The sequence below is a fragment of the Poecilia mexicana genome, unplaced genomic scaffold (assembly GCF_051168715.1).
Source record: "Poecilia mexicana isolate PSO_F unplaced genomic scaffold, ASM5116871v1 scaffold_9, whole genome shotgun sequence".
In the NCBI taxonomy this organism is placed as follows: domain Eukaryota; kingdom Metazoa; phylum Chordata; class Actinopteri; order Cyprinodontiformes; family Poeciliidae; genus Poecilia; species Poecilia mexicana.
Genome location: NW_028263378.1, coordinates 1,672,052 through 1,685,000, shown reverse-complemented (window position 1 = coordinate 1,685,000; position 12,949 = coordinate 1,672,052). Strand labels below are relative to the sequence as shown.

The following is a 12,949-nucleotide window of genomic DNA, read 5'->3' as shown; positions in this document are numbered from 1 at the left end:
GAACTGAACAGAACTGAACTGAACAGAACTGAACTGTGAACTGAACAGAACAGAACTGAACTGAACAGAACTGAACTGTGAACTGAACAGAACAGAACTGAACTGAACAGAACTGAACTGTGAACTGAACAGAACAGAACAGAACAGAACAGAACCGAACCGAACAGAACTGTGAACCAGAACAGAACAGAACAGAACTGAATTGTGAACTGAACAGAACAGAACTGAACAGAACTGAACTGTGAACTGAACAGAACAGAACAGAACTGAATTGTGAACTGAACAGAACAGAACTGAACAGAACTGAACTGTGAACTGAACAGAACAGAACTGAACTGAACAGAACAGAACAGAACTGAACTGAACAGAACAGAACTGAACAGAACAGAACCGAACAGAACTGTGAACCAGAACAGAACTGTGAACTGAACAGAACAGAACAGAACAGAACCGAACCGAACAGAACTGAATTGTGAACTGAACAGAACAGAACTGAACAGAACTGAACAGAACTGAATTGTGAACTGAACAGAACAGAACTGAACAGAACTGAACTGTGAACTGAACAGAACAGAACTGAACTGAACAGAACAGAACAGAACTGAACTGAACAGAACAGAACAGAACTGAACTGAACATTCCTCCGTCTCGCTTCATTTTGACAAGTTTATTAGCCCAAAACTCCCAGGTGGATTTTTAATTAAAGCCACCAGAGTTTGTTTTTTTTTGTCTCCTTTTACTATAAAAACAAATTAAATTCACAACGGAAACCTGGATGAATACTTTGTGTTGCACCATCAGTGAAAACTTCACCTTAACTCTGTTTTGAAATCCGCTGCCTGGACTGTGATCAAGGGCCGCTCTGATTTCATCTGAGGGCCACACATGGCCCCCGGGCCACTCTTTGGACATCCCTGGTCGAACTGATGTGATGTTCGTTTTGTTTGTGTTGATCAACAGTTGAAGATTTAATGATCTGAGATAAAAACAGTTTTAAGTTTTCTAAATAATCTGCAGGTTGAACTCTAAACGTTTCAGCCGGAGACGTCTTGATTTCCTCTGCTTCAGAGTTAATGCTGGACTAATTGCCTGTGTGTGTGTGTGTGTGTGTGTGTGTGTGTGTGTGTGTGTGTGTGTGTGTAGTGCAGTCATGCAGAGTGATGTGCGTCATGGATCCGTATGGATGCGGTCTAATCCATATGGAGTTCTATCGGAGGACGTCTTCTGTGTCCGACTCGTATGAAGACGTTTGTCCCTGGAGGCCAGCGGCCATAAATCACCGCTCTGACCTCATCGATACATAATCAATGAGACAAATATTCTGTAGGAACAGAAACCGACGTGACAAAGTCCACAAAAAGATCAAAATCACTTCTGAGAAACAGGAAATGCTTCTCCAGCTTCCTGTCGTTTCATCAAACCTCCTGTTTCTGCACAAAGTTCAGATAATGTCTCTCAAAAAGCCAAAATTTGGCTGAGCATCATGGGTAATGAAAGGACGTCACAATTTAAATCCGTATTTCATTAATTTTCTACATATTTCTGTTTTATTTCTGCTTTTGAACTACAGAGTCAAACCATGTGAACAACAGCAGCAACATGAAGATGGAACAGAAATGATTTTTAAAGCAGTAAACATCTGTATCCAGCAAGGCGGCACACATCTGTGTTTGTGTTAAACACAAATATATCCTCACTGTAAGGTGATAAATCTGCTTAACATCAACAGTTTAATAACACAGAGAAACAGTCGGACATGCAAACACTTTGAGTTATTTCTGCTCTGAGACTTTTCTCAGCTCGACAAGAAAACAAGAAAGAGCTGCGTGTTAAAGATTACGGTCAATCAATCACTTTCTGCTTCATTTTTACTAAATATTTACGGTGGCTGCTTACCCATAATATCCCACAGATGCAGTAAAAGTAACACGTTTATGAAATGGGCTCATCTGAGCCCAGCAGGATCTTTTAAAAGGTTCATTTTCAGAGAGTAAAATATAATTTATCTGCTTGTTGAATCACATCTGTCAGTTTCTGGACGCAACAGAAAGTTTGATCAGTCGGGAGGGAATGAGACGTTCTGAGTATCTGGGAAAGAAACTAAATCACAACTTTTCCTCCCACAAACTAACAGATTGAGTTTTACAGTGTAGAATAATTCAGTCCAGGTTTAGTTTTCAGCAGGACCAGGTGAAAGGTCGTAGCAGCGCCTAAAAATGAACATCAAATCACATTTTGAGATTTAACAGAGTAAAAGTTTCAGGAACTGTTTTAATAAATTATAGATTTTCTGCTGCTTGTTTCCTGAAGCCAAGAATAAAAAAACATTAAACATGTTTTCTTTGTTTTCACAAATAAAGTTTCCTGTTTCTTACATTATTATCAGAGATGAATCGATCTGATATTAATATCCTGAAATCTAAATTCCCCATAACAACATCTGACTGAACTTCGGCGCCGTCGGCCGGATCAAAACGTTCGGGTCACATGGTCCATCAAGAGTTTCATTTCTGAATCCAAAACTTTCCCAAACTAATTTTTAAACAGTTTTTGGACATTTAAGTCAAACAGATTTGACTGAGTTGGTTTTAGCTTCATGTTGTGTAAATCAAAAGGCGCCTTTATCTTCTGACCCGGCGGTGTGGAACCGACAGGAACTCCAGGCTCTGTGCAGCTGATCTTGGTTCCTTTATTCTGGTTGCAGTTTCCAGTCGGACTCGGTTTTAAACCTCTCTGGTGTTTATCTGCGGTTTCTCTCACGCAGTAACTCTAAAACTGTGGCCCCATAAGATCCATTTTAGTTTATGTCGCTTTCTATTTGTGCCTAAATTCTTTTTAAGTCTTTAAACAAATGTTAGATCCTAAAGAACAATGTAGAGGAGAAACCTAAATTTACTTTTATGAGACCCAGTAAAGCAAACCCATTGACGTTTCTTTGTTTTTACAGAGAGATTAGGTTGAGACGTGGCGTTTCCAAAGGAGTTTTTAATCTTTCAGATAGGAATAAAGTTTGGGAACTCTTTTCTGTTTTCCAGTCTGGCAGCCTGAGTAAAATCCCTGAGGGCATTGTTGGAATAACAGCTCATAAAAATAGAATGAAATCACATTTTTTACGGGCATTGGTGAAAAAGCTGAAGGTTACTGATGTGAAACCACAGAGACACGGCTATCCGGCCCAAAACGATGACAGAAGCACCAGTTAATCCCAGTAAACAGCCGGCTGTGGTGATGCCCTCTCTCAGTCGGCTGTAAACTCTCTGTCCTCTGATTATATTCATGTGCAAATAGCAGCCTGATCCATAAACACCCAGCGCCAGCAGAATGAGATGTGCAGGCTGCCGATCAAAGCGTTTGGTAATAATAACCCGTTTTCCCTAAAAAGCTCTAATGACTGTTTTAAACAGCAGCGCAGTAAACACATCCATCACAGCGGCCGCGGTTATTAGCGCAGCTCGCCGCGGCGGTTTGATGCCGCGTCGTTTCTGCAACATGTAGAGACGGAGAGCCGAGTCACAGTTCATTCGTCTTCTCATTTTTCTCCCTGATTCATCACTCATCATCATCGCAGAAGCTAAACAGCGTCCGGCATCCCGACAGCGGCTTAAAAGCAGCGCTGACAGAAACAAACGGCTCCTCTCCTGATGGATTCTGGTCAAATGACACGCAGGGAAATGACAAAGAAGAAAAAGTTGGGAAAAAGAAACAGTCAGCAGAAAAAACAGAGCTGAAAGAGATGGAGCTGGGCTGTTTTCTACTGACGTAAAGAGCCATCAGTCTTCAGCTGCTGATGTTCCCATCAAGCAAACATCGATAAGTATGTATGAAGAAACAGGAGAGAGGGAGAAATCCAGAGGTGGATGAGAGATCGGCAGATAAAACAGCAGCAGCCTGAAGGTGGGATATGGAAATAATTCATTTAAATACGCTGATTATTTTACACCAAAAGCACACAAAATGCTCCTGCTGCGTCTTTAGAGGCGAATAACAGATAAAATCTGAAATATAAGGAGATAAGCAAACACCAGTCAAAGCTGAGAGCTGTAGAGGCGACGTCACACTGTGTGTGTTTCTGTACATGTGTCGTATTTTCAGGCGAATAAGTCGCATAACTCAAAAATGTGTCGTGAAGAAAAAACTTTTATACAAACAGCAAAATTATGAGCAAAAGTGGAACTTATGGTCCAGAAAATACGGCATTTACTTCACAGAACAAGTTTCACTTATTCACCAACAAAACGACGTCATTTGTTATTTAATTTCTCTTTGGGTTTAATAAAGTATTTCTGAATTTGAACTGAAAGAGGAGACATTTTCCTGGTCTTTCCTGTTTGGTTTGGAGCTCTGAGGAGAAACGAGGAACGTTGAGTTTAATGTGGTTTCAGTTTTACCAATAAGAAAATATTTCATCTTTTCACACATCTGCATCAAGTTACTATGAGAAGCTGGAGTTTCAAACAATCTGAGCAACGAAGGTGAATTTAAAAAACCTATCACAGACTACATGAACATCAGATCATTAACTATCAAAGTTTTTTACTCATCAAAACCTTTTACTAGTAATTTTACAAATCTCCTCTGCTAATATTCTGACTTTATTCCAGTAAATGTCTTAGTTTGGCCCCATCCAGCAGTCAGGCTGATGAAGGTGGCAGCAGCAGGTCGTTTCTGTAAATCTCTGGTTCCTCTGGTTTGGTTTGATGATTAAACTGAACTCCAGATTTCCGAGTCGTCCTCAATAATCTAAACATTTAAAGAAGAAGCTTCCAGATGAGCAGGTTGGGAGTGTTGGCGCCGTAAACCCTGTTTGCTGAACACGGAGGCCAAACTGTCTGCAGACTGACTGCGGACGGCGGAGCCGCTCTGCCTGGCGGCTGCATGAATGTGAGGGATAATGCAGCCTTGGAGCTGCAGGACTCTGTTCTGTTTGGCTTGTTCAGCTGAATTTTATCTGCTCCTCTGTCCCATAAAACCTTCCTATTGACAGGCAGCCCCCGATCGACCCCTCCGCCCCCCTGCATATCCAGCCCACATTTTTCTTCCCTATGAGTATTAGTTTATTGAATAAGTGGCATCTGTTTTCCTGGCCCCGTCACCGTAAGGCGAGGTATTTCTCACTGACGCGCCGCCGTGATTTATACGCCGCTCTGACTCTCCCCACAAAAAATAAAGCTAAGCAAAAAATTTCCAATACATCCTCCGACCCCAACACACACATATAGATCTCATCTTCCTCCATCCATGCTGCACATAATTAACTTGGCAGATGTTATACAAACTCAAACACTTTTACGCTTTCTCCGCTCGGATCCACACACTTCCACACATAAATGTTGAGATGATGAGACAACAGAGATGGTACGTTACAGCAGAAGAGTCGGACTTTCTCTGAACAGCTACGGCAGCAGTTCAGGTCCAAATTCACCAGAACATCACCAGGTTTCACTGACAGCATGCCGACTCATTTATTATTATTCTGTCTCTGAGCCACAATAAAAACAAGATGATTAACCAGAAAACGAGTCTTTGATTCTCCCAGTCAGGAAATAAACGTAAAGGAGTGAACAGAGTTTACAAAAACAGAAACAAGTCGGAGGTCATCTGATGTCTTCCTGAAGTTAAATGTTACATTTTTTAGTGTTTCTGAATGAGAAACAAAAGGTTTTGTTCAGCAGATCTCACAGCAGGAACCATTTATTAAAACCAGAAACGATTGCAGGACAAAGTCCTAATCAGAACCACGTGTTCACTGGCCAGCAGACAAACAGCTGGGAGTTGGAAACTAACGTTATTTACATCATTTGACTGTTTTCTGGTCTCGGTGGAATCGTCCAGGGAGTTTGTCACGTGAAGGAAGGAAAAAGCATCAGAGCCGAGGATTGATGAGTCACTGAAAGCAACAAACAAAACCTGAATCATAGTTTCTTACATCAGAGAAGAAGAAGGCAGGCGGACCCGTCTCCTCTGCAGAACCCCTGAAGAATATCTGCGTCCCAGCAGGGAGAAAAGCGGCAGCGCAGATCCAACTTGAAGCAGCTACAGACTCTGACCACTGGTCAATCTGCAGAAACAATCTCCTCCATGTGGATCTTCTGTCTTTCATGTTCAACCAGTCAGCTGTTCATCCGCAGACAGACCAGATCCCAACACCAACGATTCAACAGAAAATCCTCCAAACAGCTCAGACACGTCTGGACAAAACGTTTCCTCCATCAGGAGCTACAAGCTGCTGCTGTTCCCAGAAAACTCAAATCAGAAATCGATGCAGCCAGGATGTTTACCACTGCAGGGCCACAACTTTATGTTGCCTCCAGAACAATTTAACCAAACAGCCTCAGTAATTAAATAACCAGTCAAGTAGCAATAAGCCCTTACAGTCCATGATCAGCATGTCGCTTTGAATCTTTTACAGCTAGCAATCATTTTGGGTTTTTATGGACTGCAGCTTGGTTTCCTCCTCTGGACTTCAGGCCGTGTTCACACAGCAGAGCCTGAAAAAACCAGTTAAAAAAATCAGACTTGTTCCACTTCCACACAGTGGAACTAAACTGGATTTAACTGGATAGTTTTCAGAGTCTGCAGTCAGAACCGTCACGTCACATTTCATCCGACTTTTACGTCACTGCTGTGAGACGTGCGCCTAATTCTGCAGCAGAAGAAGACAGACGGTGAATCTGGACGTAAACAATGGCTGAAAATTACAATGATGAAGCTATGAAAGCAGTTTGTGTCAGTGAACGCATCACATCCCAGCCCCACCTCTCCTGGTCCGACTCCACATCCAGTCAGACGCTCCACTGTTCTGTTAGCAGGCTCTCTTTTTATCAGCTTCATTCGTCTGGTGACGATCTGGAGACAACAGGTTTAAAATCCACCCGTCGCCGGCGGCGGCCATTATTACGGCCGCAAACAGAGCGCCGCTGTAAACCGTCTGACTGCAGCCGCATTTAATAATCAGCATGAACAAACGCAGGAAATAAAACCTGAATTTCACACAAAAATGTGAACGTAGTGAAAGATGCACACAGACAAACTGAATAAGAATAAGCATAAAGATGACGAATGTTTCAGACATGAGAGCCACAATGATTTACACTATGACTAGTGTTATCTGTCTTATCGTCTCAAAGAATCAATCTACCGCTCATATTAGTGTCACTAAGCCTGATCACAGTGATGAACTCTGACCTGTCGGGGTTCTGCGGACAGACGTGCATCTGCAGCAGGATCCTCTGGGTGAAGGTCTTGAAGCACTGGCCGCACTTCCACAGATGCCAGTCGCTGAACTCGCTGCTCAGCTGGCTGGTGGAGGTCGGGCTCGCCAGAACCCGCTGGTTCTTCGAGCCCAGCTGGCCGAAGCCGGAGTCCGACTGAACTCCGACCCCGACCTTGTCCAGCAGCGAGAAGCTCCGGGAGCAGGGGGCGTGGGGGAAGACCATGGAGCGCAGCAGGGCGGCCGGAGGGGAGGAGGAGGAGGACGATGAAGACGAGGACGGCTTGCTGTTTTTGCTGAAGGACTGGAGGGATTCCTGTCTGCTCATGGCCTCCACCACTGTAGCTGGAACGTTGACTGTGAAACAACACAGGATAGGCAGCGAGGTCAGCTGAGGCCGCATCACCAGGTCAGAATGATGTCCCATGATGCAATATGGCGTAAACAACAATATGGTGTAAGTGTGGGCTGACAAACATTAAATAATCCACTTCCTGTTTGTGGAGCGGTCTCTGGTCCGCTTGGCGTTCACATATCCATTCAAACCGAACCAGAGTCCCTTCAACCAAACCGAAACCGAGCTTTGTAGGCGGACCAGGGTTCTTTTTTTGGTTCGAATACGAAACGAAGCGGACCTTCAAGTTGGATGAAAGTGGACTAAACAAGGCTGGTGTGAACTATTAGGATATATTTGGAGTGTTTTTAGTGGAGGTCTGAGTATTAGTGAATTTTACATTTACTGAGGTTCCTCTGCAGCATTAAATTAAAACAGCACAATGAAACGGGATCCAAAGTGTTTAAATGAGGCTGCACTTCCTTCTTTCCGTTTCTTGCAGACGTTTCATCACTCACCAGAAAAATATTTAGTTTTTCACATGTCAGAGTTTGTGAGCTTCTAGACTTTGTTCTGGAGAAAACTAGCAGCTAAATCAACATCCAATGAAAGGCTCAAATGCTTTAAAGGTTTTCTCTTTCTTTCTTGTTAGTGGTTTTGGGCCTCGAGTTTTTAACTGATTCAAACTGAAGGGCTTCTGGATACTCTTACAAATTTAAAATGCTAAACAAATCTTTACAAAATGCACATGTTTGATTTATTTACACATTGGCGTTTTATTCTCTGAGAAATGTAGCTGCAAATAAATCCAGCACCAAAACATTCAAGTGTAATCAGTGTGAGTTACTACGCTGAACTCAGCCTGAACTTTATTTCCACTGTTTGGTGTAATCATCCTTTGTGCTCTGAGGTTTTGTCCACTCCACCTAATTCTATTTTTCCGGTTCTGTTTTTCTTTGCAGAAAGAAATCTGAGCATAAATGCGGCACGATAAATAAATTAGGCAGATAAGAAGCTCAGATTAAGGATAAAGTGTTGCTGATGAACCAAACAGTCGAGTAAAATGAAAGAACAGGAAAGAAGACGTTGTATGGAAGCGTGTAAATGAGATTTGGGGCGAACCAGCTGATGCCAGCTGTCCTCACTCGACCCAAACGTCAGCTGCTTTGTGTTGTGAGGTCTGACCAACTGACAGATCTGGACTCCATAACCCTTCATCATGTTTGAATTGACGTTGGGATGTCTGTTTTTGCTTTAAGTCGCTGCGGATGGTTTTGGTTCTGTAAAACTGGCTTGTTTGTGAAAACGTGGCATGTGGTCTGGCTCGGTTCCCCGACACCAGAAACAGACTTTGTTTCCCATCATCATTAGTCTGATGATGACAATGATCCCAAACCTTGACCAACGTTTTCTTTTACTTCTCTAAACTTTAGCAGATATTGGTTATGAAGGCTCAAACTGAATGTTGTGGATTATTATAGTCTCTGGACAAACTTTTTTTTTGTTTTTAAATTGAACAACCTGGAATCGGTTGTGAAGATAACCTGCTGATTTTAGCACTGAAAACCAAGGAAGGTAACATAAGCAGTGATTAGTTGAGGTTCTCATTATGCTGCTAATTAAATGTGATCTGTGTGAATGGCTTACGACCCCGAAGCGACCCGCATGCGTCACCCAGCAGCGGTTATAATGGCCGATGGATTTTAAAGTCTTCAGGGCCGACGGCATCGTCACCAGATCAGAAGAAGACGAAGGAAGTTAAATGAAAGAAAGCAACGGCCTTAGTGGAGCGTTGACTGCAGTTTCTGCAGAGTCTGTCTGGATGTGGCGTCGGACCAAGAACGGCAGGGTTGGGATGTGATTCACTTCACTGACTCAGACTTCTTAAATAAATTCATAAATATAAAAACTGCAGCGGATCCCTGGTGTTAGCAGAGGTTAGGGACAGTAGTTCCCACGAACACCTGATGAACACGCCTCTAAAAACGCTTAAAACTGCCTAGTTATTAGTTCAAATTTACCTTAATATGCATTAAAATGCATTAATGCGCACAAAGAAAGCCATGTACACAGAAGCTACCATCCACAGTCATCTTAATCTCGGCTCTTTGAGGTTCAGCCAATTAGTAGTAAATAAAGCGACTAACTGGATTAGAGTATTTACAAAGCAGCATTGCTCTGAGGAGCTTCAGCTTTCTACGCTGAATTTTCTTTGTCTTATAAAAAAATCCTTGAATAGGTTAATTTTCCATAAATAATTTAAGAATTACTTTCCAGGGAAAGATCTACAGTCCACTGTAGCTCAAAGTTTATCATCTTTTCTATAAATCACCTCAACTCTAAGTTACATTTTCTGTAGAGAAAAGAGAAAAAAGGACAAATAAAAGCTGGAAGGCAAAAACAGCTTGCAGACAAACATCCTGTCCCTGTTGTATCTCTTCACTCAGAGCATCATAACCATTTTCCATCCTTCATCAGCTCACCTCTGCCATCAGGCCACCAGGCCTCATTGATCCTCTAATAACCTTATGAGGAGATAATTACACCATTTGTAAGTCGGCCGACGGCTCTATCGACGGCCGCGTTTCGCGCCGCTCGCCCTCTCTTAATTCATTTTCCTACAAACGTCGTATTTACAAAAAATGCGAGTCGATACGTTTTGGGTTGTGAATGAAATGCATCATCAGAATGGGAGAATTATGCAGATGGAGTTTGCAACATTGCAGAGTCTGTAATTTCTTCCTCTCTGGATGTGTGTGTGTGTGTGTGTGTGTGTGTGTGTGTGTGTGTGTGTGTGTGTGTTCTCCTCCAGATGGGTGTGACGTGAATACCAACGGCCTCCTTTCTTCAGGATCACAGAAAAGTTTTAAAAGCAACTTTTTCCAGCTGATGGAGAGCAGGAGATGGGTGGAGCACCACCCTCTGCTTCCATATCAGATTCAGCCACATACCAACAGCCTTCGTCTCTTTGTCATGAGAACCATGTGAGGATCCTCCTGTTTTATGTCAACATGACTTTCTTTTACACTCTGAGGTTCAAACATCCGCCAACAGCAGATTATCGCTCTTCAGAGAAAAATGTTTTAACCTCAAACCTCTGGGGTATATTTTAGATTAAATCATCAAAGAAACAATTTGCAGCAATAAAAGTTTTGGGACATAATTAATCCATAAAACTAATATTTTATGAATAAGAGAATAAAAACATTAATTTTCAGAGATAAACGTCAAATATTTTTCATACTTTTCCTTTAACTTCTGAACTTTATCATGTTTCTTTTAACTGAAAATCATACAGATGCTTGTGAAAAATATGATTCTACAATGTGCCAGAGATTTAATCAAAAAATAAACAATTGCTTTGATTTAAGTTATAAACATGTCTGACCTGATTCATGTGGTAATTTGTGAAGTCTGTGGGAAACTTGCAGGTTTCCTGTCATGAAGGATCCTAATTACCCAGAGTAACTGGGAACAGCTGCTTTTAATTTAGCTGTTTGACTGAACAGGTGAAAACTGCAGATTTCTGCAGGTTGTAGCAAGTCGAGTTCAGAGAAACCTGCAGCTGATCGTTCTGCCTGCTCACCTCTCAGCAAAGAGCTGCAAGGACACGACTGAACGCCTCCAAGTTTTAGAGGAATTAATCAGTTCCACTTTCTTCATGCTGGGAAACTTACTGACAAGGCTGACCCTGAGAAAGGTGAAAGAGCCTAACCTGCAGAGTGGCGGCCATGTTGGTGACATCACCTAAAGCTAACGTTCCAGCGGACGCTGCATACGGCTGATCTGCATGGATTCAGACACTAGCAGCCTGTTTGGCCTTTCTAAGATTTGGGCAAAGAAAAAGACTTCTGCTCTAAAAGTGACCAAAGCTTTCAGTTTCTTTACCTCCTCATCAACATTCAGGTCCATCAGTCTCATCCTGTGAAAACGAACAACCTTGTTACTCGCTCCTTCAAATAAACATCTTCTACTCCTGAACGATATATAAAATTAAATGGCGAATTGTTTAAACAGATCAATGCTTCACCTTAAAGACAATAATAAATAAATCTCTGACATATTCTTTAATTATTGTGGCACTGATTCTGACAGAAAACAGAATAAATGTTTGTGTGTCTTTTTATTTGCTGCATGTAAACTTTTGGTTTCCACTGAACCAGAAGTGGTGGATGGAATGAAGACGAGCGAGTAAATCCAGAAATATCCTTTACCGCACAGCGTCAAACCAGACCTGTTACAGTGAAACAAACCGTAACATGTCACCTCCCTCCATCCTGCTGTCACCAAAAACACTGACATACCTGAAACGCTCCACCTGGACTCCACCTGGGCTCCACCTGTACCACAGACCGACCCGCTCCACCTCAGCCACAGACCGACCCGCTCCACCTCAGCCACAGACCGACCCGCTCCACCTGTACCACAGACCGACCCGCTCCACCTGGACTCCACCTCAGCCACAGACCGACCCGCTCCACCTGGACGGAGCATTCTGGGTTGTTCTAATCCACGGCCTCAGACTGAGTCAAGTCATTTTGTTCCCTCTGTTGTTTATTTACAAGTTGTTCTTTGCAGGGTCTGTGATTAATTAATCACGTTTTAATTAAAAACTATACATCAACAAAATAAGCAGCATTTTCAATTCAAAAATCCTTTTTTACGAGTTTCTGCCAACTACAGTGAAGCTGTTTGAACGTCTAACTTTCCATTTAAACTAAAACTACTGACCAACAGCAGATTATCTGGTTAAACCAACTGATTAATCTGAAAACTTCCCTTCATTTGCTGTTCAGATCATTGCTGAAGCTTTCCTGGTGATCAATGATCTACCATTGCCATTAAACATTTAAATGCTCATCTAATCAATGCAGCCCATTCTAACAACAGACATAATATTTCATTTTTAATAAAGACGAGATGTGAGGTTACTTTAAGCAAGTCAACATAAATGTAGCGCCTCTGTCTAACCAACATTTCTTCTCATTCTCCAGATTTTTCTCCACCGTTCCTATCAGAACCTTCCTCACAGCGATAATAAACACTGAGGAAGACGAGGTGGAAAAGTTTGAGTGGAGAGGAGGAAATGAAGTGTGTGTCTGTGGACATGTTGTTGTTGTTAGCGGTCCGCTGGGCTGCGGAGCGTCAGGCCGACAGGCTCTGATTGGAGGGAACGTTTTTCAGTAAACAACCACAGGGTGTGTGTGTGTGTGTGTTTCTTTCCTGGGTTACAGTGTGGACTGGTGGATTTTATTCTCGTTGTGTTTACAGGTGAAGTTGAGTTTTGATCAGTTAATGAGAGATGTTGAGATTAAATCCAAACTAACATGTTTACTAGTTTATTGTTAAAAATGAACTGCAGGATTTTCACATTTCTATTGAACATTACATTTTGAATCTGAATT

At 42.2% G+C, this 12,949-nt stretch overlaps 1 protein-coding gene across 1 annotated transcript in view; it reads right to left on the bottom strand.

Moving 5' to 3' along the window:
• Positions 1 to 12,949, bottom strand: part of prdm6 (PR domain containing 6) — a 71,146-nt gene that overhangs the window by 14,422 nt on the left and 43,775 nt on the right. Inside the window, exon 7 of the mRNA XM_014989099.2 lies at positions 7,186 to 7,567. Coding sequence (XP_014844585.1) covers positions 7,186 to 7,567 — 382 coding nt within the window. The remainder of the gene's footprint in view (positions 1 to 7,185; positions 7,568 to 12,949) is intronic.